This window comes from Drosophila albomicans, chromosome 2R (genome assembly GCF_009650485.2).
Source record: "Drosophila albomicans strain 15112-1751.03 chromosome 2R, ASM965048v2, whole genome shotgun sequence".
Taxonomy (NCBI): domain Eukaryota; kingdom Metazoa; phylum Arthropoda; class Insecta; order Diptera; family Drosophilidae; genus Drosophila; species Drosophila albomicans.
This window is the reverse complement of record NC_047631.2, coordinates 33,188,393-33,214,284: the sequence shown is the minus strand read 5'-3', so window position 1 is coordinate 33,214,284 and position 25,892 is coordinate 33,188,393. Positions and strand designations below refer to the sequence as shown.

Here is a 25,892-nt window from a genome sequence, read left to right as displayed (position 1 = left end):
TGATGAGCTTAAGAAATAAATATTAATTGGCTTTGGAAATTAAATAGTAAAAGCTAAATTCGTTCAAGCCTAAACAAAAACATTGATTACAATATTATACAAACTATCTACAAAATGGTTTAGTTTTGTTCTCATATATCAAAATTAGTGTAGAAAAAGAATAAAAATGTGTATGTCACATAGAAAAATGTTTAATTCGTTTGCTGAACTGGTGCAAAAATAAGTAAATAGTAGCATAATATAGTAAGTATAACATCGAATAGGCATAAATTATAATTTCAACGAGGTGCTATAACCAATTGACGGGGGGAATTCTAAATAAGTCCCCCACATATATCGTATATAGTATATATATATATATATAGTTTGGTAGCTTAATGCATGCTGGAGTTCGTTTTTTGAGTGCACACTTAGGACTATAACAAGAAGTGGTTGAAGTTGATGGTTGGAGGGCTGGTCTCTATCGCTCATAAGGTGTTGGATGGGGCTACGAGTCCGAGTAAATGATGCATCTTTTGCTCTTGCCCACCGAGGCGAGGGCATTGCTATTTGGACTCCAGCTGACTGCGTTAACGGCCGTGCTATAAAAGAAGCCAGAGCTGTTTTAGTTAAGGATTGTCAACACATTCATTCGCTAGCAACTAGCAACTACTTCAAGTATTTTTTAACTACTGGGGTGTAAATAACTCTAAGGCTAAGCGAATGTGTCGGGAGGAGATTGAAAGTTATATATTGCACAACACACACACACCTGTGGCCCTTGAGCGTCGTCTCGAGAAAGCCATTCACATTCCATATGTAGATTGCGCCATCCGCGGAACCACAGGCGATCTTTGTGGCGCCCGAATTGAAGGAAGCTCGCGCAAAGTCGCAGCTGACCTTGAAGTGTTCATTGCTGTGAAAAGAAGATTCCAATTACAGCATCTCGTTATCGTACGTTCGGTCTTTCGTTCATTTGCGTTCGCTTCTCAAGTCAAGTCAAGTCAAGTGGAGTGAAGTCAAGTGAAAGGAGATTACTCACGCAAAGGTGGATATAACTTGATTCTTGCGTAAATCTAATAGTTTTATTGTATCATCTCGCACCGAGCATATCAGGTAGTTGCAATCTAAACAAAATAAAGATATTTAGAAACAAGTAAGAAAGCTTCAGTCGAGTGTGCTCGACTGTGAGAGACGCGCTACTCATTTTGAATAAAAACAGAACAGCTATTATACTTAAAATATAAATAATATACCGCAAATATACTAAAATATACCGAAATACATATATGGTATATTTATGAAGTTATAAATTCGCAAGTTAACATATACTAAATTGTCAGCCAAGCCAGCTAAGACCCCATTGCAGTAGGCGTAATTTTCCGTACAAAAGTTTTTCTTTAATAACATTTACAAAATTTATCCGATCATCAGAAATCATAAATACTATAGTTGTTATTGTCTTCACCAAAATTTGCGTCTCTAGCTTCAAAATTATGCTTGTTATTTGAGTTTTGTCAATTTGAGGAGGCAGAGGTGGGCGTGGCTAAAATTTGAAACGAACTTTATTTGCGTGCAAACATTTCAAGTGCTGTCGCAAAATATTATATCTTTATCTCTTATAGTCTCTGAGATCTATTTATGTGTTCATACAGACGGACGGACGGACGGACAGACAGATTATCTCGGCTGTAGACGCTGCTTAAGAGCGTGAGGAGATGCCTTCTTCTGCCTGTTACACACATTTCTTGCCAGCACAAATTTATAATACAATTCTATCCTATGGCTAGCGGGTTTAAAAACCGATCTGCAATCAAAATCAGAATCTCACCCTTTGATAGATCCAGCGAGGTAATCTTGGCAGGCATGAGCACATCATCGGCTTGCTTCTCGGTGCGTATGTCCCAGAATCGTATCTTCTTATCGTAGTGCCCGCTGATGATCGTCGATCCCAGGCTGTCGGTGGTGCAGAGATCATTGCAACTGGACCCCGCAAACTTCGTCTCGATGCAGGCGATGCTGCGCAGATCCCAGATCTTGAGAGTACGGTCATGACTTCCGGTTACCACCTTGTTTGGCTCTTGCACGTACTTGGCGGCCATCACCTTGCCGCTGTGACCCGTCAGTGTCTGCTGCAAAGGAAAACAAACAAACAAACAAATGCAAGAAGGTCACTCAGTTGGCAGCAGTTCAGTTAAAGCCGTTAGCACTCGAGTGAGTTATACTGAGAGTGAGTAACGAGGTTGACAATAAATTCATTTGGCTGCTGGGGACACACCGACAGACCTATCACAACAGTTAGTTGTGACTAATTGCGAGTAGAGTTGAGTTTTAGTTAGAACAAGACGCAATTAAAACACATTTAATTACGCCACATTACAACTGCTTGAAACTTATTGACTTAGGTTCTCTGTCTGCTTCTCTGTCCAAGAACTGAACCCAAACACCAGGTTAAAGGGCAACACGAACCGTTTATGGCCCGTCTCGAGTTGGGCACTTACAGTTAGGGATCAAGTCATTGACATTCAAATGTCATGTTGTTATGACTGCCAAAAACTACCTCGAAAAGTGCGTGGAATGGTTTATTATGCCATAAGGGTTACGCTTTAGGGCCCCACTGTCAATATGCCTCACAAACACAACGAGAGTAGAATGAACTTGCCAAAGTCGCGAGTAAAAGCAGCAATTTCGCTGTCGTTAACGAGCATACGCGGAATACCTCGAAAAACCTCGATAAAAGAAGCCTGCAGCCCAAAAAGCCAGTCAATCAACTTGTTCAAAATGTATCATGAGCGAAAGAATAATTGACGCATTAATTTATGACGCGTATAACTTCATATTAGCCAAGCATTTGCGACTATCAAATACCCAGCATTTGAGTTATTCAAACTCTTAATTAAAGCGTAGCATAAACTTTATTGAAGGTGTCTGCCGACAAGCAACACATGCTGAAAGTATTTGCTAAGCTTCGACTTTGTTAGACCCTTTACAAATATGAAATTTACAATTTCCTTTAAATGTGTGAATAAATATTTTGAAAGCTTGTTTCAATTTTATCAATTTTGTAATCACTGAATCTTTTAGCACTTATTTTATGGCTTAAAACGATTTCCTTATTTCTGAACTGTATGTGCTAAGCTTCGACTTCGTTAGACCCTTTACAGATTTGAGAATTTCAATTTCCTTAAAATGTTTGAAAAAATATCTTGAAAGTTTGTCTTAATTTTATAAATTTTGTATCTTAAACCGATTTCCTTATTTCCGAATCTTATGTGCTAAGCTTCGACTTCATTAGACCCTTTACAAATTTTGAAAATTTCAATTTCCGTAAAATGTGGGAATAAATATCCCGCAAATTTGCTTCAATTTGATCAATTTTGTAATCGCCCAATCTATTAGCACGTCTTTTGTATATAAAAAACCGATTTCCTTAACCCACGCGGCAAAATCTGAAACTTCCTTACGCAGCCTGGAAGTTGAGAGTGGTTAAACTTTGCTTGGCTAATAAGACGACGTTCTTTATGTTTCCTGCAGTTATTCAAATCATAATCTCTCCTGTGTTCGATTCGAAAACATGAAAAAGCGCAGCTGGCACGCTTAATAACGTTGAATATCTAAATACATAAAATTGAATGAGGAATGTAAGATTTGAAGTGGTCATTTGTTAACCAGAAGAGCCTGTTCCTGTGTCCCTGACCAAGTTTTTGCATTGTGCAGAGCATGAAGCCAAAGTCTGACTGCTCTTACCAAGAGCAAAGATCCCCATTAAAAGAGAGCTCAAAAGAAGTCAGTGTGTGTGTGTTATCAACCCGGCAACTGAAGCTGAACGGTCAATGGACGCTCTGTAGAGTTGGAGTTAGAGCTAAAGTTGGGCTAAGAACAAACCAACAGGTTTCTCTCCCGTTCTCTTTGATGCTCATTCAGAGTGGAGTGGAGACTCTCTCCCATTCTCTCTCTCTCTGTGGGTCGTGAAGCGCTTTCGCTTGGAGGAATAGCACTTTCCTCCAGAGTTGACGTATTGCCACAAAATTTCTGCATGGCTCTCTTACGCATTTGTGGAGTCGGTGCTTGGACTTATTCTCCCACTTCCTCCTCACTCTCTATCTCTCCGACCTGTGGCCAAGTGCATTGGCAAGTGGAGACGTGAGTGAAGAAGAAGAAGTCGCGTGCAACGGAGTCGCTGTGATGAAAGACTTCTTAACTTCTTATGAATATAAGAACATACTTGTTGATCAAATGGCTTTAGTTCTGCGCCAACCTCACAGTAATCAACTACGTTTTCTTACACCTTGCTCTCTACTCTCAACTCTTAGCGTCTTACGAACTATTTCAATTCAGCAATAAATACAACTTGGTATTTAAATAAAAAATATGAATTAAATTCAGCTTAAAAAGTGTTGTGATTTTGTGTCGAACGAAATTAAATAATTTACTTATTTAATTCACGTGTTGTGTAAAAATATTTCTGAAAAACATCAAAAAACAAAACAAGTGCGAGGAAAGCACGCTAAACTGTGAATAAAACTCGCAATAATTGGTATGTAATTTCAATTTAATTGTGCTTGTAATTTGCCTTTTTATGAATGTGCAAACGTGCGAGGGAAATTCAGTAGTCAAGTTATTCAATCAGAGTTTATGTTTCAAATGTCGTTAAAATTTGGCACGCAGCTATTATCTGGCAAATTTGGAGCAATTGCAAACAGAAAGTTGTTCCAAGTGCGTATCTAGATACGAACCGAAGTAGCTTAAGATACACAGAGATTGAGATTTGGATTGGATTGAGACTTGTTCTGGTGGCTGATCTAGACCACAGAGATCGAATCATTTCAAGTCAAACTGCATCATATCCTCAAGCGGATTAAATGGATAGCGGAGTCAGGTATTTGGTGGTTATTGAGAATGTGAAATCTAGGATAATGTTGTCACGAAAACCTCATTTGATATAGCTTGATAACTTAGTAGCAAATGGGTCGTTGCAGCAGGAAATCAAACGAGCCATCAAAACACTTTTGGCCAAGATCGAATGCATTTTCGATGCGTTGCGTTGACCAACAAATAAATTAATTCAATAATAATAATAACTCAAGCTAGAACTGCAATCAAGTTGTCGACAATGAGAGATGAAAAGGGGAGGGGGGGGGATGACGATGTGGTAAGACGGCAGTGGCAAGTCAATGTGCTCATTTCAATGGCCGCGGACAGCGGCACTGTCTCAAGATGTGCGCAAAAAGAACCGTTTAAATGTCAATCCAGAAATACCAGTTAGAAAAGGCGGTGCAACAGCAACAGCTTCAGATACAGATGCAACAAAATCAACACACACACAAAAAGAAAAAAACTATAGACTATAGATGCAACTAGGAAGAAATTGTACTTATATGTTTAGTCGCATGTTCACAATGTGTAGCACCATCGAAAGACAGACAGAGAGACGGACAGACAAAGTCAAGATGCTGTGTCTGGTGTTACCCAAGCCAAAGATGCATTTATGCTATTTAGGCCAACTCAATGCGGGTTCTCTCGCTGCCTCCTCGGTTCTTAGCCACCTCTCTTGTCATATCTGGCAATTTTCATACTTCTATTTCCCACAATGTTGCGAACGAACGTATGTAAACGAGGACACATCGCATTCGCTTCAGCAAATAAATTATCCATCTAAAGATACATTTTTGGCCGTTACAGCTACAGTTTGAATACTTCTCTCTCTCTTTCTCTGTGCTGTCGTCCGGCTATTGTTATCTTAATCTATGCGTTTAGTTCACGCCTTCGGTCTATTGATTTCATTCAGCATCAGGATTTATGCAAATCCATATTCTATATATATATATATATTCCCTTGCCTTGCCCCAACAACAACAACAACAACAGCAACAAGTCACTTCTTTGTGTAGCTGTGTTTTTGCTTTTTTTGGATTTTGGCAAAACATGTCTGAAAGTTTCCCATGACCAAAGCCAAAGCCAAAGCGTTGCACGTGATGCTTCAACATTCTTGTGAGCGCGATGCAAAAGTCGTGCCTTCATGCCACTTGCATTTTGAAAGTTGCGACAGGATTACACTATAATCTTGTTAGATTTCAAAAGAAAGAAAACTTTTCGGAAGTAAACACAATGAGCAGAGCCGACTGAGCTGAGCTGAGCTCAAGTATGCATGGATTTAATTGAATGGACAACAAGGTGCCTCGATCGACAACAAAAAAGCGATTCTCTTAGAGAAAGTGAAAAGCCAGTGGACTTTCCTTAATTAGATACTTCCTCCCAAGGGTCATCGATTTACTGATCAAAAAATAGGGCTGCTAGTGGGTGGGAAACTTTCCACTGCACACAGCAAAGACAAAAAAAAAAAAGATTAGCTCTTGCCCTTTTCGAGGTTTATAGTTTTGTATTCTGAAAGTGGGTTATAATGCAAAACGTGTGCTAGCTTCCTGTGCAATCTGTAACTAATTTACATAGGGTCATGTGTTACAAGGTAAATAAAAATCAAAATGCTAATCTATCCCACGAGAAAAGATACCGACTCTAGACTCTACATTTGGAAAAATGCAGCCACAAACAAAAAGCAAAACCCACAAGCATCCTATTAACATAGTCTCTGTCTCTTTGCTGCTTTCATATCTCGTTATTGTGACTCTGAATCCCAACTCGAGTTGCAGTTGCAAAGCTCAAGCTCTGCTTCGTGTTGCAGCAATTCCAAATTGCTAATACGAGCACAATGCCTGCGTTAAAATATGTATGCAACTAGTTAGTCTCGGATTTTAATTAAAAGAATTGAGCACTTCAAAATTTGCATTAATTGAAAACAAGCGCGCAGACTCGCGTATCTAACTCGGACACACAGCATATTATTGTGCTAGATCTTAATCTTCAAGGGAATCATCATCCGGGAATAAGTTGGTGGGAAAAATGCAAGATAAATGTTCTTATTATAATAATAATAGAAATGCTAATTATGGTTTGCAGTTAAGGATTAACACTTTGCTAAAGAATAAAGTTTGTTGCTATTACAATTAAAATAGTATAATTAAAATGGGATTATAATAGTAATGCGGAAAAGTGTGTGGCGGAAAACGTAAAAAGGCAACTTGCTACGAGATACCCACTACCCATATTTAATAAAACCAAAACAATGTGATATTATTCATACTATATACCAAAATAATATACCGAAACATAAGAAAAACATACTAAATGCTATATTTGGTATATCTATGTACTATTAATAAAACATACTGAAAGCTTTATTTGATATATCGATATACTATTACATTCAAAGTACTTGGAGGACAAAAAATACCAGATTACCAATCGATATTTGGTATATTAATATACTTTTATTGTCAAAATACCTTATAGAGAACAAAATGTACTAGGTTTCTGATCGAAATCAAATTTTCAGGCATCATAATGATTGCATGTACAAACGAACATTGCTACATCGCCTTGGCTGTTGAAATTAATAAAGAATATGTATATGTATATAAATATGTGGGGTCATAGATGCCTCCTTCTGCCTGTTACATACTCTTCCTAAAGATACAAGGTAATAACACCCTTCTAGGTATAGTTAGCAGGTATAAAAATATACTAAATTTAAATACCAAAAATACTTAAATATACCGAATGCTGTATCCGGTATATAAATATAGTGTTACACTCAAAATATATCATAGAATACAAAATATACCAGGTTGTCAACCAAAGCCACTAAGACCCGATATATTGCACGACTGCTGATCAAGAATATATATTCTTAATGGGGATAACTCCTTCTGCATTTTGTGCAGGCACAAAGTTCTAATACCCTTCTACGCTACGTGTAGCGAGAATTAAGCATAATTAAAATGAAATTCTAATATTAATACTGAGGCAAATCATAAAGCTAAAGGAAAGGTGTTGGGAAAGTAGTAATTAAAATGCTATTATCATGCAATACTCTCTCCTTCACTACAATGTCGGTATATCAATTTCAATTCTAAAGCGAATGCTGTTAAAAATTCGATTTCCAAAATGATGCTGGCAGTAAAAATTGTAGTTAAAAATCGAACCAAACAAAGCGCTAAGCTAATAAAAATGTTGATGATAGCAACAGAACAGAAATTCCAAAGAAAAATGTAGCTTTAAATAGCACAGCAAATAAAGGATGATAATATCGCTAATGCTGCAGCTAATACAAATGTTAATGATAATGGAATCGGGCACAAAAGTTGCGAGTACTTAGCGCAAAGATTGACAAGTCGCCAGGTCGGCAGCTGCTAAAGCCAAAGGCAAAGGCAAACCCAAAAGCAAATGTGGACAAAAGCACAATAGTTGCAGAAAAGAGGGAACAGGGAACAGGGAACAGCAACGGGGAGTCAGTCTATCAAGTGACAGTCAAAAATGTTAAACTGAAGCGCCTTTGGCACAAACGGATTCCTTTTAGTCAGTTATCTGAGCTGGCATTAAGCTGGCTCAGACGGACTGACGGACGGACAGACAGACAGTGGAGGCCATTTGTAAGTGCAGAGAATGAGACTCAAGACTCCGACTGACCAAATAAAGCCAATCAACGGCAAGAACAGCGACTGGGTTACAACTTGAGGGACGCTATGCAATGGTCAATGCTGTGTTGTCAGTTTCAGATTCAGCCATGAAGAGGGTCGTCAGACAGACAGAGAGACGGAGACGGACTTAGAGACGGACTTGGAAGTCGAACCCGAAAGTCCAACGTCACCACTTTTGCTGTTACTTGCAAGATCTATGCATAGTGAGATTATGAGTTGGCGGTTGTTGTGTTTCCTCTTTCCTGCTGGCATGAATACTCATGAATACACTCATCGTCGTATTGTCTAAGTGTAAACAATTTTTCCTGCTGTCAATGCTGCAGTTGCAGTTGCAGTCGCCGTTTGTTTCAGTTGTTGTTTGTGCTGTGACTCGGATAAGCAGCAAGTGGAAAGAAAGCATTCGGGTTATCTTTTAAATATTAACATAAATGTCTTTGGGCATTATGTAAATTGGGATGCAGGTAATATCATTTTAGATAGTCCAATGTGAACAATGTCGAACATACAGTGAAAAATTGCTGCGTCTAAATATTCCCGCTAGAACTTAAAGACAACAAATTGCGTATGTCATCCTCTCATATGCATTCATTCTTCTCTTCTCAATGCAAATTCTAGTAATGAAAAGGGGCATACTAATATGAAATCGATGCTGCAATTGATTGGATAATTAAGCAATTGTGGAGGGTACTCGACTCTAATGCACCTTGTACACTTATTTGAAATAAAAGCAAAAACATAATTTGAACTAAGCAATTCAATTTAATTTTTGAATAAGCTCGTAATAATATACAACATTTTAAATTGTTTACAAAATATAGTATTAAAGTTCTTTGGGGTCTGCTCGACTATAACCTGCTCAGTAATCACATTTATAATTTGTTTAACTTTCAATCAAATCAAGCAACATTTTTTCATTCTTTCTAAGACTCTCTTAAGTAACGAGTTTGCTAAGCAAGTTAGTACGTTGATTTTGATTATATTAATGTAATGCAGAGTATGCTCGACTATAATATAACCTGTATTCACAGTGACAATTTAAAGTTATCCATAGTCCATCCATAGCTAGCTTTCCTTCTTTACTTTAGTAACGAGTCTGCTCAACACCTTTGCACCCTGTAAGCAACTTCTTTTTACCAATAACTCCTTGTAAATTTTGCCACATTTTAACTAGTCAACTTTAACTTTAATGTAATGCGGAGTATGCTCGACTATAACATACCCTGAATTCATGGTAATGACAATTTAAAGTTATCCATAGTCCATCCATAGCTAGCTTTCATTATTTACTTTAGTAACGAGTCTGCTCAACACCTTTGCACCCTGTAAGCAGCTTCCTTCAACAAATAACTCCTTGTGAATTTTGTCACATTTTCACTAGTCAACTAATAAACCCTGCACAGCTCACAGCTCAGATCGCAGCTCGGTTAATTCTGCACTTGGGATACGTCGAAAACTGTCAATCAGGCAATGTCACTGCGATGTCACTGCGTCAATGTTGCATTTAAGATGTTTCGTGTCATTCCAAAGATGCCACAGACAAACAAACGGACACAGAGTTCAATAGCTTCGTTAGTTGGTTAGCTGTTGGTTTAGTTTTCATCAGTTTCGTTACGAGCAAAAGTCAGTTTATCAGCCAAGAAGCTCTTAACAATGAACGGGATTCAAATCAATATGAAAGACTTCCTTCTTTCTATCTCTGCTCTCGAGGCAGACGTCAGTCTGTCATTGGCAATGAAAGCTGTGCAGTCTTTGTGTTATTATTAAGTGTATCACATTGCCTATTAGCTGGCATTTATCTAGTTCTCGAGAATGCAAGGTTAAAGAGTGTACTTAATTCTAATTATAGGCAGAGGGTCAATTTCAATTAGATTTCTCCTATCATAAAAAAAGAAGACAATTATACTTCCTGTCTAACAGTTTTATAAAAGTGTTCTATATAGAGAGAGAATACTTTTCATCTCTCGAACCGAGCTTCAGGTGTTGCAAGAGTTTCTCAAAGTGTTTCATTCAGCTGTCGTTTATTTTATGCGTTTTATGCACCGAAAACACAAAAGAACAAAGTGATAATGACAACGAAATAACCCCTATAACTGAGAATAGGTCTTTAAGAACCCAAATAAGCGCATCTTAAGTGTAATTCTCGAAAAAATGAAGAGCTGTGAGATGATGATGATGATGGGCACAAGCTAAGCCTTAGCGAGAAATATGTTATTAAAACGTGTAATGTGTGCCGCAGTGTTGGTTAAATAAACTGATTAGATAGCTCAGCTTCTACGCTAAATAGATGCACATACACAGTTGAAGAGGGGAGGGGAGAGATGGGAAGAATGTGGATTCAGTTGAAGAGAGGCATACTTGAGGAGCCAGCCGCACTTAACTCTCCATGCTCGTGTAATACCAATCCCACGCATGACTTACTCCTATGCAAACTCTCCCCCTCTTGCAGTCTACACTCTCTCTCTCTCTAAAAACGAAAGAAAGAAAGACAAACAAGAGTGCAAAAGACAAGTGAAGAAGTTTGTCTCGAAATCAGAATCTTATTAGAATCGATCCATGTATTAGATCATAAGAATAGCAGCACACCCACCAGTGGGAACCCGTTCTAGCGTTAGATCTATTCATTCATTTAGCATAGGAACTCGAATATTATAGGTTCAATGTACTCAAACTTCCGATGCAAACATTTACACATCACTGAACTGAGCGCCAAGTGCAACTACGGTTAGATTGGACAGAATGAAACGCTTGGGAAAGCGAAGAGAAAACTGAAAAGAAAACAATGATGAAATCATGAAAATTCACTGCCAAGTTTTACTAGTCGCAGTCGAAGTATCAGCTGATGGTAATGATTGACCAACAACACAACATCGACAGCCACATAACAATAACCAGTTCATTGGCATCACACGCAACACGCAACAGAGAACGGAAGAGATTTGCCTATAAGACACGATATTAAATATCGTTAGTTGCCTCCTCAATTTCCGACTCATAAATTAACCGAGATCAAGTGTATTAATAGTTGCATTGCATTGCATTGCCAAGGGGTTCAAAAAGTATTCTCCAACTGTTTTGGGAAATTGAAACCGTAACCATTAAAAATTCTAGTAGAGATCATTAATTTGTAGGTAATTTGTATACGATGAAAAATCATAAAGAATGGAATGCTAAAGATGCATTTTCTTTAAAAATGAATGAAAATAAAAACAATTAATTTCGAATACAATAAAACAAATTGATTCTGAGTGGCAAGTTAAAGAGCTAATAACTTGGCCATTAGCATATTAATGACTTGATTCGAAACGCTATAATCGTTACAACAAAAATGCACTTTAAGAAGCGTGATGATGCGAGCAGAAATAGTTCTCTTTCTTATTGGATTGCCGTAAAATCTTGTATTTAAATCAATGCAGTTTAAAAGAGAGAAAAACAAAAACTATAAAGAGAATAAAAACAGATATATATTCGGATTCTGTTGGATTCAACTACGCTTTTAATATAGAAAGAGAGTCAATATAGTTGATTTTTGATTTGTTTAAATTGTGGCTAAATATCTTGCATTAAAATTCACTTTTAATACACGTAGGAAAGCTACAGTCGAGTGTGCTCTCAAAAGTGCGATAATATCATTCTTAAAATATACCGAATAATTATACCAAAAATACTAAAACATATCAAAGGCTTGTTCGGTATATTAATATACTATTACAATACAGTGCAGTATTCTTTTTAAAGTATACCGAATAATTATACCAAAAATACTAAAATATACCAAAGGCTATATTTGATATATTGATATACTATTAGAATACAGTGCGGTATCCTGTTTAAAGTATACCGAATCATTATACCAAAAATACTAAAATATATCAAATACTATATTTGGTATATTAATATACTATTATAATACAGTGTCGTATTCTTTTTAAAGTACACCGAATTATTATACCAAAAATACCAAATTATATCAAAGGCCATATTTGGTATATTAATATACTGTGACAATACAGTCCGGTACTTTCTTAAAATAAACCAAATTAGCATGCCAAACAAATACTACAATATACCAAAGACTATATTTGGTATATCAATATACTTTTTCTTTATAAAGTAGCCTGCTAACTCAACCATAGCTAAAAGCGAGAGCTACTAAATTTTGCCGAGTTTTGCGCCAAGTAAAAGCAGAAATAGTCAATTTGTTGAGTAAATAAAGAACAAAAGAAATTGCTCGTCGAATAGCTGAGAGAGAACTTTGGCTGTTTACACAATAGAAAATAGACCTTGGACATGGGAGGAATGAACTGGCACGGCTTGTTTATGGAAGAATTAAACTAAGCTTCAGCTGCGCATCTGGCTTGGCCCGCAAAGGGGGCGTGGCTCGCATGCTGCACTGAGGCAAATTGGCGGCCAATAGACAGCGAACATTTTAATTTATAGCCTCAAAACAATATCGATATCGATAGCGATATTCACTCTAGGTATTTATACAAAAGCCCGCCTAGGCAGGAGCTAAACAAAGAACGAACTAACTAAGCAAAATTATCTACGAAAACTAGCTGAGGGTTAAAAGGTAGCTAAGCTCTTTCCCCACAGAGAGTTTCGACCCAGCTGACCCTTTGTGGTTGGACATAATCACCTGCTGCTTGGCTTCGACTGGGATCAGTTATCAAAAAAAACTTGACAGCGCCTGATTGCGTAATCATACACGTCTGCTCAGGAGGCGGAGGGCAACCTGGGGTAACAATGGCCATCGAACAATGCTTATAACAATAACAATAGCGAGGAGAAAGGAAGGGGCAAGAAGGAAACATGGTTACTTCATTGGTCACTTATCGAAGCCAACGACTCGACTCATCATAATATGAATTAGCCATTGAGCATAATAATGACAGCAATTCAAATAGATCGAACAATCAATCGAGTAAAAGTGAATGCAATTTATATGAGAACTCAGTTGCACAACAACAATCATCGACTGATCACAACAAATTAATAATACAAAATGTGATGGTAAATAAATGAAAAGAAGAGTGTGAGAAAATCAGAGACGTTGAAGAGGCGGCAAATTGTAAAACACATTTGATTTGTGTAGGACAATTTTTGTTATTTAGTTACATATTTAAAATCCCAGAGAAGTTTAAGAGTTTCCAAATTCTAAATAATATTTTATTTGCCCAAAAGAAGTCTTGTTATTTGAATTACTTAGAATAAGTCTTCTTATTTAGTTATTTAGAAACTCGGCCAAATTGAATGAGTTTCAAAATCTACAACACATTTGATTCACAAAAAAAAAGTCTTTTTATTTAGTTGTAGCATATGATATGCTCTTCTTTAAATCTTTTCTTTAACGCACATCAAAATGAAGATTTACTATTTACATACTTAATTCTTAAATATGCATCAAATTGCCGCATCGAAGACAAACTTGGGTGCAGCATTTGATTACATTTGCAGCAAAAGTAATAACAATAAAAGCATAAACTTAAAGTGCATGGCGAAATCGAATGAAACGAAACAAATTTCGAGACCACAAGAGCAGCTTGTAGAAATTTTACAACACGAAAGAACTCTTCGCCTCGTCTCAACCTGAGGGAGATAATAACCAGTTGGCAGATTTTATTAGCCGGAGATGTGTTGTTGCCTTTTGGCCACACTGATTTAATATGACAAAATGGATTTTAATGTGGATTTGCAGTGTCTAAAGCGACGCCAGCGATGCGTTTTGTAACTGCTGAAATGATAGTGTAGCTAGATCAGAAAGAGCAGAGCAGAGCTGAGTAATAAGCCCATTAGGCAACAGCTACAATTACAGGGTATAGAGGAGAGCGTATGGGCGCCAGGGCAATTGAACTGGCTGAGTGACACCTCGAGCCATGGCACGAAAAGCTAATTAAATTAATACCTTCGCCATTATTTTTGCCTCTTTTTCCTTTTACAGTCAGCCAGGCACAAACCAACAATAGTCTTGTGAGTGCTTAAATAGACAACGCAGTCCTAGGAGAGGAAAGGAGAGAAGGCGAGGTTCGGCAAATTTAATTCCAATGAAAAACAGCATAAAAGCATTACGCAGCATGTGGCATGCGGCAACGTTGCTGCTTGTGCTGCTGCTCTTTTGCCTGGGCAACATGCCACCGCATGCGGCAGCGGCACGGCACTCGCGCATCGAGCTCGCAACACTAGAAGCTGTGGCAAGTGACAATTTGGCTGAGTTGCACGCAGCAAACATGCAACAACCAGCAACTGACGATACAAAGAGCACCGACAATCGCAGTCAAAGTCAAACACAGACGCAGACGCAGAGTGGCCACAAGGCCACTGATCTGAGCCCCAAGAATGATCAATCATCGCAGCTGACGTTGGCTAATACCAAGTCCAAATTGGTTGACGGTAAATATAGAATACAAAAAGCATAAAAACAACACATGATAATAATAAAAAAGCAGGCAAGCAAGCCAAGATCAGGCGTCGTCTAAAGCGACTCTTAGCCGACGATTAAACCCACGTCCAAACCCAACTAACGACAACTTTGTTATTTCTCTGACAGATACCAAGCAGCAACAGCAACAACCAGATCTCCCCGCACTGCAATTAAAGAAGGAGCAAAAAGACCAGTCACAGTCTCCACCCAACCCCGGAGACGCAGCCGTCGGTCTGGGACTGGGTCTGGATTTCGGTCTAGGCATGGACTTTGATCATATATCGCCTGCAACCTTGGCTAGTCAGCACCAACAACAGCAACAGCTACATCAACATCAGCACAATTCCATTGAGGAGTGTGACCCAGATTTATTGGGATTCGAAATTATCACGGGGTAAGTTGATTGCCCCAATTTAGCTGCCATAATTATGCATATCCATTAGCAAATGGCATTGTTACGAGTATATTGCGAACCGGTTCAGTTGCACTTGCTGTGCGTGAGTTTTAAATTCGCGCCTTGAGGCGCGACACATATTTTGGCATCCAAACTACAGTTGGAATCATATAAGAGAAGGTTGAATGCTAATTGAGCTTCAATTTCTGCGCTTCGTAGCTAATTTAAACCTACAACATTCTAACGATCTAGGAACCTCTTTGAACCTCGCTTAGTTCACTTAACGGTCTCTCAAAACTGTTTCTAGTCATTTACATGCTTACTTGCATCTTAATCACTTCTATAACACATGATCAACTTCGGCAAGTTCAACTATTTATTCGCCTAGCTTCAAGTGTCGTTGTTATATTGCCTTGAACCGGTTCACTATTCTTTGAAATAACTTTGAACCACAGCGGGCATTAAGCTGCCTGGGTTCAACTGCATTCGCAATTACACTCAGGTAAATGCTTCCATTTGCAGTTATGTGTTCTCAGCACCGGGCAGACTGCTGGATTCCTTGCCGGGCACATTAATGCTCACGGATTGCTTGGAGTCGTGCCAGAATAACGAAACATGCCAGTCTATTAATTACGAAACGGGTTTATGCGTGCTCTTCTCATCAAACGCTGACATTTTGCCAGGTAAGCGAACAACGAGTGCGAGAATGACTAAATGACTCCCCATTGCCCCATCTTAATAAGCACTTGTGCAGAATTTCGCAGTTGCTTTCACTAACTAGTTAACTCTTAATCTTAACAGGTGCTCTGACCAAATCACAGTTTCCTGTCTTCACCATCTATGCACAAAAGTCCTGCTTGGGAGTACGTCCCTGTGCTCGTGCCTGGTGCATTGATCGCGTGCAGAACTACAAGCTCGAGGGACATGCGAAGCGAGTGCACACTGTGACTTCTCGACGGGATTGCCTCGAACTGTGTCTGGGTGAGACCGAGTTCGTATGCAGGTGAGTCGACGGGGAGGAGAATGTCCCAAGAAAGTAAAGTAGTGAAGCGATAAAATTATTATTTGAGCATTCCCCAATTCCGAAATATCTCTACAATATTTTTAAGTTCTTTTATAAAAGTTCTTAGATATATAAAGTTCTTTTAGAAGATCACTTTCGCATTTAAACCTTATATTCTTCGTATGAGAAAGTGATCTTCTATAAGAACTTTAAAATATTGTAGGGAAAATTCCGAATTGGTGAATGTTTAAGTTTTGAATGAAAAAGTGATCTTCCAGTTTTAATACTTATTTTCCAAAAAATCTTCCCTTAATTGGCAAACTCCTTTATTACTCTACCACACCATTTAACCTCATCCTCATATATTCTAATTCCCATTCAAATATAAGAAAGTGTTTTACCAACCAAACCCAAACTAATTCCATGCAGCTCAACATGTGCTTAGCATAACTTAACGAGCATTTCATGAGAGCAATGCAACGTATTAGTTCCAGCTTGAACACAATTCATAAATCAGACCGATCATAAAGCAGCGCACAGCTGCTTATAGACATTAGCCCATTAACTGGGCTAAGCATTCAATTAGAGTAAAGTTAGAAAGTGCTAGGCAAAGTACTTGCAACTCTCGTTCATAAATAGTTCCCAGCCGAGTGCAGGCAAGTCATTAAATCATCTCGATTCACTGCTCCCCCGCAGATCTGCCAACTTTTATAGCGGCACGCACACGTGTGAACTGGCTGAAATGGATCGCTTCACTTTGGCGGGATCGAATGCTTTCCAGCCACACGAGGGTGCCGATTATCTGGAGAACAACTGCGCCGAGGAGCCCAACAAGCTGTGCGAATTCAAACGACTGTCGGGTAGAATTCTGAAGACTGTGGACTCTGTCTACCAGGATATTGGCAGCATCGACGAGTGCCGCGATCTGTGCCTCAATTCGCCTTACAGGTAAGTGGAGGAGGCTTCTCTAGTATATTAATCTAATCCAAACAAGGAACGAAGGGGAATGTGGGGAAATTCTGCAGGACAAGTCAGCTAGAGTGTTGACTGTCTATGGAGAACCAAGCTGAACTGTTCTATGAAAATATCACAATGTCACAATTACACCACTAGGGGAAAAAGAAGAAGAATTGAAACTATCTCTATCTAAACAAGGAATGATAGGGAATGTGGGGAATTACTGAATGCCTTGCCAGCTAGAGTATCGACTGTCTATGGACAGCCTAGCTCGCCTTTCCTATGAATACGTCACACATGAATTGCAGAATTCGGGAAAAATAACCTAGAATTGAAGTATTACAAATCCATCTCTCTCTTCCCCTTCTTAGATGCCATTCTTATGACTACGGCGACACTGGCGACATGGTTTGTCGTCTCTCGCATCACAGTCGCGCCACGCTCTCCGATGTGCAAGATCCCTACCTCGAAGTACCCGAAGCTGCCACCTACGAACTCTCTTCCTGCTACAATGTGACCATCGAATGCGGCGCTGGCGACATGGTCGCTCGCATACGCACCTCGAAGCTCTTCGACGGCAAGGTCTATGCCAAGGGAGCACCCAAGTCTTGCGCTGTCGATGTCAACAGCGCTTTGGACTTTGAGCTGCGCATGGGCTACCAGAATCTCGAGTGCAATGTGCGTCAAAGTGGTGCCGGACGTTACATGAACGATGTGGTCATTCAGCATCATGACACCATCGTGACCTCTTCGGATTTGGGACTTGCGGTGACCTGTCAATACGATCTGACCAACAAGACGGTGACCAATGACGTGGACTTGGGTGTCGTGGGCGATGTGGAGCCTGCTCTGTCTGAGGAGGTTATTGTGGACTCGCCGAATGTGCTCATGAAGATCACCTCGAGAGATGGCTCTGATATGATGCGCTCTGCCGAGGTGGGAGATCCTCTGGCACTGAGTTTTGAAATACAAGATCAGCAGAGTCCCTACGAGATCTTTGTGCGTGAACTGGTGGCCATGGATGGCGCAGACAATGCGGAGATAACCCTGATCGATGCCCAGGGCTGTCCCACCGATCACTTTATTATGGGTCCCATCTACAAGAGTTCGCTGTCGGGCAAGACGCTGTTCGCGCACTTTGATGCCTTCAAGTTCCCTTCGAGCGAGGTTGTGCAGTTCCGCGCTCTGGTCACACCTTGCATGCCCAGCTGTGAGCCAGTGAATTGCCAGGAGGACGAACTCAGCGGGGACTACAAATCACTGTTGTCTTACGGACGCCGCAAGAGACGCGAGACATGTGAGTAGATATGGATGGAAGATATCTTCATCTGTTAATTGACTTTTATTCCCTGTTGATTGCAGCCCAGGCCATTGGAGTGCGTGCTGTGCGAGAGACGAGGGGCAAACCTAGTCAGGAGGACATGCTGCTGGTGCAGAGTATTCAAATCACCGACAAGTTCGGGTTCGTCAAGAAGGAGCCGCTGCAGCAGGAAACGCCACAGGTGAAGGACAACTCGCAACTCGACTATGACAAAGTCTTTGTGGTGAATGAGACGGGCGGCGGGGGAGTCGGAGGAGTTCCTGGACTGTGTGTTAATGGCATTGGTGGGCATAAATCAAGGAAAGACTCGCTTTCAAAAGACTTTAATCAACGCTTCTTTCGCAGGTTTTATTGTCGCCGTCGGCGTCTTTTTATTGGCCCAGTCGAGTGTTATAGCCATCTGGTCATTTTTATACCGACGACGACAGAAGCATCAGCCCTATATTAATCACTTTCTGAGTGCCCCAACGAAATACCAGAACTCCAGCAGTGGCAGTTCCACTAACTGTGGCAGTGGCAATAGCAACGCTTCGATGGTCAACAGTCTGCCCAATGCCCAAGCGGATTCGCTGTGCAAACTCTATGGGAAGGGCGATCATCATGGCAGCCAATTTTAGTGCTAAGATCCCTCTCTCTCTCTCCTGAAAGGGAAGCTCGTATATTGCGTTTAGAACATAAAAAAGCATAAAACCATCTCATCTCATCTGATTCATCGCATCGCAATCCATTTGACTGCCAAGCCATTTTTGTATTCACATTCGCATTCTATTCATTCACATAATTGACTCTTGCTAATTTATAATACGAATAACAATTTGGAAAAGAGGACGACTGCATCTATCATTAATTCTCTTAGGCACTTGTCCTCTTTTCTGAGGTGTGCATTAACTTCATAAACAGTTTTAAACAAATACATTTAACTAATATAGACAAAATACTCTTAAGCAAGGTGACTTTCATTTACGAGGAACTGCGTCATGATTACTTTACAAATAAAATAAAATACAAATATTTACAAGCAATTTCATTTTCTTTAAAATCTCAGAAAGTCAATCAACTCTAATATAATAGACACATCTGACCACAGTTGAGAATACTCTTAAGTATAGTGTGTTCTATTTACAAAAGGTGCGTCATAAATATTGATATAAAAACCACAGAGAGCTAGCCCACTTTCCATAAATAAGTATAGCAGAACTTCTTCAACACAAAGAGGTGCACTTTGATGAATATTCTGAAGCTGTGCGAAGGACTGAGTCACGAGTGATTTAAAAATAATTTCAATAAAGAATAGTAAACACCTTTTTAATCAATAAAAAAAAAAAAAAACGAAAGTCCAGCCAATAAATATTTGATAACTCAAAAGCAAGTTTACTTTAAGGTGCACCAAATAAATATAGGGATAGTCTTAATCTGGTTTGGTTTTAATTTCAGGGGTTGTGACTTAAAAATATTTTCAATATAGAATAATTAACTAATTTTGTTTAATCAAAACTTAGCAAGCTAGTTAAGAAATATCTCAAAATTATGTCTACTTAAAGGGTGCACCAAAGAAATTTAACCAATTTAGAGAATAGTCTTGAGCCGGGTTGGAATTAATTTCAGGGGAACTGTCTTAATTGATTTAAAAATATTCTCGATTAAGAATAGTCAACAAATGTTGTTTTATCAAAACTTAGAAAGCCAGTTAATGAGGTCTACACTAAGGTGTAATAAATATCAAAATGCGGTTTACTTTACAAATTTAACCAATATAGAGATTAGTCTTAAACTGGCTTGGATTTAATTTCAGGGGCAGTGGCTTGATTGATTACAAAACTAATGAAGTAATACTCTTCTCTAATAATCCTTAACCCATCAACTCTCAGCAATAAAAATCAAGGGTCAGATAACTTAATCAACTACGATTCCGATAAGATTCCCTCAAAGAGTTCCCTTTGAGTTGATAATCTTGTGTAGTACTTACTCGTAATCGACAGTCCATCACGCTCCAGACTCGAGCCCCATAGTCGTTGGATGTGCCCAAGATGTAGGCGCCAGTGGAGTCAAAGTCCACCGAGTTGATGCCAGCACTGCTGCCGCTGAGCACAGCACGAGGTTCAGTGCCACCTGTCGAGCAGTAACATAATAATTAGTATTAGTTACAGGTGCGATTAGTGGAATGCAGTATATTACCTTTGCCAATGTCCCAGAGTTTGACCTTTCGATCGGCGCCGCCAGTGGCGACCAGGCGTTCGACGGGACTCCAGCGCACAGCGTGGGATTCATTTTCATGCGCCTCGAACTTCATTAAGATCTTGGTTGGATTCGGTTGGCCGAGGTAACCAGCTGCTTTCAGTGTGTCTATCGACTGGGCCGAATTACGCGCCGCATCATCGCACCTCGCATCGCCAGCCGGATTCCTAAAGTCCTCACCATTGAACTTCAGAGCGTCCATGGCATCGTTGAGCGAGGCCTCATCGAAGTCGTCGTCGCTTCCGGCGATCGGAAACTGCGCCGCACTATTGCTATGTGGTATGGCAGGAACTGTCTGACTGTTTGGCGAGTTCGGTTCACGGACTGCGTCCTCGAGATCGCGTTTCAGTTTAGCCGATCGTTTTCTGAAAATTGACGGCAGTCTTTTTCTAGATATTTGCGAAAACGATTACACATCTTATGTTGGACCAGAGAAGAGAGCAAAACAAGAGAAAAACAATAACAAAATGCAAAATCGAGTTTGCTCGACTGTTTTACCATCCTGTACCCAAGCAACACGTATCAAGTGGCGCCATCTGTCGGAAGTATATTTTCGGATAGTAATTCTAACAGTATTTCTACTCTACTACAATTTCAACACAACTTATAATACTACTTTTACTTATACTAATGTTAATACTATTTCCTAAACGAATTCAGCCTTTTATTATACTCATTATATTCATTATGTTTAGCTTTATACTCATTATTATATCAACAAACTACTCAATTTGTTTAAATTGTTCAAGATAGTTCACATTAGAAAGCATCAGACAAATATTATTTAAGCTCTAGTCAACTCTACATTAACCATTTGAAATGGGTACAGGAAGCAAATAAAAAACATTAAACAAATACAACATTAAACTAATAATAATGAGTGAGTTTTGCTGCTGATATATGAGAGCTTCTTGTTGGCAAATGAATATGAAAAATTAAGTAGTATTAATATGAATTTAATTTTAAATGAATATGAAAATCATTCAATCTCAATTCAACCGCGTAGAATTTCTGTTATTCCGAATTTTTCACCCCACATTAAAAACAACGAATTCCAAGACGCAGACCAATTAAAATACATACACAACATAATAAAAAAAAGAAACGATTCACTTGAAACGAACCCGACAATTAACTTATAAAGACACACAACAGATATGAGAGAACTATGAAGTGGAGGCAAAAGTGTTTATAAAGAAATGAAAACATCAGACAAATAAGTACTTAGTTTTTGAGATGGATCATTACCAGATAGACAGAGATACACAAATACATATAGACTCTATATAATTGAGAGATAGTTAGTACACATGAAGGGATAATAAGTTATTGGTTATGGATTTTCTTTTGAGGGGGTGCACTTGCTTTAGAGACACACAATTGCATTTTTACCTTATTATACTTTCGTTTTCCTCGTTCAGTTTGTCAGCATCTTTTGACTTGTAACGCATCAAACGTTCCAGCAGACAGCGATTTTCATCCTGTAAACAGAGCCGAGAATAATTCTTGATTATTTTTTATGATAAATATTAAATTAAATTAAAAATTTCTTTAACCATTTGCAGTGCTGAAGATCACAACCGATCTGTGCATAGGTGAACTAAGAATAGAATGTGGCAGCAACAAAAAAATATCGAGCAGCTACTCGCTTAATAGCTTTTAATGAATGTACGAAAAATTTGAAAAACAATGTTCAATGTATATAATACATATTATGTACAGTCTGTGCTGTACGCGTTACGCTTTGTTTAAGCGATTTGGAGCAATTAAGATGCATAATAAAAATTAAGAACCAAACACAAGCGAATCACTAGCGAACGACTCACAGATGCCCTGCAGCTAATTAGCACTTGAAACATGGCGAAATAATGAAAACATTTCTACTTAATAGATGGAAAATAGTAAATCAAGTAATATACGCGACAGTTGGCACATAAAAGCGCATAAATTAGCATTTAAACAGTCAGGTTTTTGTACGAGAAGTGGAACAAGTCTTTTATGGTAATTTCGCAGCACTGAGAGAAGACTGAATCGAATCATCAAATCATAAAGTTTACAGAGGGGAGGGCAAATAAAACGTTATATACAATTTATAAATAGCTCCGGCGAAGAGTTAAAAGAAAAACCAGTTGTTAGCCATTAGATACACGACTAAACCATAAGGAAACTTTCACCAAAATAGTACAAATATAATTGCTAATCATTGGATCGGAGTAATAGGGAAGCTAAACTGTTAAACTGTCGCTTATCAGCAGCAGCTAGACAATGTTTGATCGGGAAAACTAACGCGTAAACAGGCAATGCAGCTGAGAACAGGTGAAATGATAAATATATCTAAAGGGAAACTGTTGATAAAAAATATAATTATTAAATGTATAAATACGTATGCAGCAGCGATGATTAGATTAGATATGCCTAGCACGCGAGATTAGTATGGAAAAGCGTCAATTCAAAAAGCTGTTTTGGGGGGGAGAACTTCTTCTATGCATTGGGGGAAATTCCCCAACTCACCGTGGATAATTTCAGTAACAATTTAGTTGATAATAATGTGTACAAACATGCAGAACATAAGTTAGATAATTTGGTCACAAAACGAAACTACAAACTGGCAATTTTAATTAATCGAATCACTTGAAAAACTAGTAAATATGTTTGATAAATGATAAAGCAAAGCCACAGCGATAACAGAACTTTGCATAACCCCATAACCCCCCTCAAGGCCAACTAACTAACCTGAACACTCCGCATTTTATCCTCCAGCGAACTAAAAGCCAGCTGCAATGCCGTGTGCTCGTCCAGCAGCGTTGTGTTTAGCTTCTTCAGCTCCTCCAGGCTGGAGTTCAGCAGCTGTACCTCGGCTCGCAATCGATTGTTCACAGTTTGTTGTTCATTAAAACTACAAAATATAAACAGCATGGTAATTAAATGTGCTTCACAATCACGCGTCTCTGATTCACCTGCGCTCCTTCTCGGCAAGGAGTTTCTTTTGCTGCTCCACCTTCACATTGAGATCAACAATCATCTGCGAATTCTCTCCCTTCCGTTTATGCAGATCTGTAAGCTCCTCTTGCTGCGCCAGCAGCTTCTTCTCCAACGTCGCAATGGCCACATTTGACCCGCTGCCACCTGTTGAGACCGCATTGCGTAGCTGTTCGTTCTCCACCGACAGCTTTAGATTGTCCGATTTGAGCTGGGCCACATGATCAATGAGTCGATTGTCTACACAAATAATATAAAATTAGTATTGATAACCACAATGATGACGACAAAGTCGCTAACTAGCGAATCGCATTAGCATATTTGTAGACGTGGACAGGCTGTTTGCTCACTTACTTTGCACAATGATCTCCTTAAAATTCTCGCACTCCTTGCGGTCACGTTCGCGTAATCTTTGGACAACGTGCTCACGCCACACGCATTCCTCCGTGGACATTTTGGGGGAACGCCAAAAACCAATCTCTGGCTGCGCCTTCAACAGTATTTTCAAGCAGCTCTTTGTCGTCGTTGTTGTCACAATGTGATTGCCCGCATAGTTACGTTGGCAAAGGCAAGCTTCTTTATTTGCGGCACTTCAACTTTGTCGTAATTATTCAATAAAAACGTTTTTTGGGTAAAGTTTTATTGTTTTCTTGTTGAAAGAATTTTGTTGTGGTCCAACGATAAATGCTTTTACGCTACCTTGCCGAACAGCTGTTTGTCAAGGCGCAAGTGGTGGCGGGCCGATATGCCGATTAATCACTAGTCGATACAAAATATACCAAAACACACAACGTGACGTAGCAAGCGCGTAACCGCACGTTACGTTGACGTAAGCGCTGTTGCGTTGCTATTTGAGTTAATCAGCGTTCTGCCGAACTTTGCTGCCGATAGCATTGCGGCAATCTCAAATTGCACGTTATGCAAGACTTTTGAGGTGCAATGCATTGAGTAAGTTTTGCATATGCAGTTCATATTAAAGCGTACTTTTACTTTTTCGCCTACAATGTGTCTTATTTAGAGAATTAGAAACTGATTTCCGGCTGGCACTTCAACCGTGAACTATTGTGAATAAATATTTATAACCCAAATAAATCTGACCCACTCTGAGGCCAACCGCAATTCTAGAGCACACAAAAAATCGTGTGTACTTATTCACAATAGAAGGATTACATTTCAAACCATATTCTTTTCAATGTTATCCTAAATCAATTCAATCAATCATTATCGAAAAATTGTTCTTAAATATGAATTTAGATGACGAATTATAATCGACTCAATGAAATCGTGTCTTGAGCTGTGTGGGAGTTTAACAAAACATTTTCAAACGGCATTTCCGACCTAACCAAACTTGGACAGTCCGAAACGAAATATGCGAGATAATCGTAGAGCCGGTTTTATTTGTTTTAAATATTTGTTTATATTATTATTATTTTGAAGAGCTCCAGCATAATCACATAATTTTAGATTTAATTACAGTGCGCACTGGGTGTATTTCTTTTAATAGATCCCTAGCTGTTTTTTTATTATCTACGATCTTAAAAGACTATACTGAGGTTTTAATGAACGACTCGATGATGTGAGCTGTATCAATAATTGGAAAGCAATTAAAAGCGCTTAAAAGAGACAAACGAATGTGGGAGCTAGCTGGAGTTCTCTTTGGGTCTCAGTCTGAGTCTGAGTCTGAGTCTGAGTCTTTCGTTCACTATTCACTGTTCTAAATACGCATAATATAAGCAAAGGTATCAAAAACATCACGAAACACGCAAAGCCAATTAAAATTGTTTTATAACATGCAAACTTCTACAATACGTTGTAAGAGCTCGAAAGTAGCCAAGTTAACAAGTAGGAATGTTGTAGGCGCTACAGCACGCTAAGGCGATACCCTATATATAAATCGGGATTGTCTGATCGACTGACTGAACTGTTAATGATCAAGTGGTAAGACCTGGGAGTCTAAGGGTTTTCATAGAAATTCCTGAAACAAGGAACTCTGTATTACATATAGTTTACAGGGTATACAAATATACGTATGCTCTGGCCAGTCACATGAAACTAATAATAATTGACTG

General features: G+C 39.0%; 2 protein-coding genes across 6 annotated transcripts; one reads left to right on the top strand and one right to left on the bottom strand.

The window, feature by feature from the left end:
• Window positions 1-169: 169 nt before the first annotated feature.
• On the bottom strand, window positions 170-24,518 carry LOC117575820 (autophagy-related protein 16). Of its 5 annotated transcripts, none has more exons than XM_034260221.2 (10): window positions 24,178-24,518; window positions 23,802-24,063; window positions 23,578-23,740; window positions 22,237-22,325; window positions 20,785-21,233; window positions 20,576-20,718; window positions 1,811-2,108; window positions 1,022-1,106; window positions 752-895; window positions 170-581 (listed from the first exon to the last, which is right to left on the bottom strand). In XM_034260221.2, the coding sequence occupies exons 1-10, from the start codon at window positions 24,275-24,277 to the stop codon at window positions 488-490; spliced, it is 1,827 nt and encodes a 608-aa protein (XP_034116112.1). In that variant the 5' UTR covers window positions 24,278-24,518; the 3' UTR covers window positions 170-487. The 5 variants fall into 5 exon arrangements, with proteins under 5 accessions (XP_034116112.1, XP_034116113.1, XP_034116111.1 ...); XM_034260222.2 differs by having other exon boundaries at window positions 1,811-2,111; window positions 20,785-21,209; window positions 24,178-24,516; XM_034260220.2 differs by having other exon boundaries at window positions 1,811-2,111; window positions 24,178-24,515.
• On the top strand, window positions 4,224-19,635 carry LOC117576779 (uncharacterized). The gene is made up of 9 exons (XM_034261831.2): window positions 4,224-4,516; window positions 14,455-14,903; window positions 15,061-15,328; window positions 15,851-16,011; window positions 16,130-16,331; window positions 17,028-17,279; window positions 17,660-18,585; window positions 18,651-18,893; window positions 18,955-19,635. Exons 2-9 carry the CDS (start codon window positions 14,558-14,560, stop codon window positions 19,224-19,226), a joined length of 2,670 nt encoding a protein of 889 aa, XP_034117722.2. The 5' UTR covers window positions 4,224-4,516; window positions 14,455-14,557; the 3' UTR covers window positions 19,227-19,635.
• Window positions 24,519-25,892: the final 1,374 nt, after the last annotated feature.

What these genes read in the sequence shown, in the direction of transcription:
- LOC117575820 (XM_034260220.2), bottom strand. Translation starts at nt 24,277, where the DNA reads ATGTCCACGGAGGAATGCGTGTGGCGTGAGCACGTTGTCCAAAGATTA. An exon ending in GAAAACGAAAGTATAATAAG is followed by an intron (nt 21,234 to 22,236) that starts GTAAAAATGCAA and finishes GCAAATATCTAG; the next exon opens with AAAAAGACTGCCGTCAATTT. An exon ending in CAAGTTATATCCACCTTTGC is followed by an intron (nt 896 to 1,021) that starts GTGAGTAATCTC and finishes TTCTTTTCACAG; the next exon opens with CAATGAACACTTCAAGGTCA.
- LOC117576779 (XM_034261831.2), top strand. Translation starts at nt 14,558, where the DNA reads ATGAAAAACAGCATAAAAGCATTACGCAGCATGTGGCATGCGGCAACG. An exon ending in CAAGTCCAAATTGGTTGACG is followed by an intron (nt 14,904 to 15,060) that starts GTAAATATAGAA and finishes TTTCTCTGACAG; the next exon opens with ATACCAAGCAGCAACAGCAA. An exon ending in TGCCTCAATTCGCCTTACAG is followed by an intron (nt 17,280 to 17,659) that starts GTAAGTGGAGGA and finishes TCCCCTTCTTAG; the next exon opens with ATGCCATTCTTATGACTACG.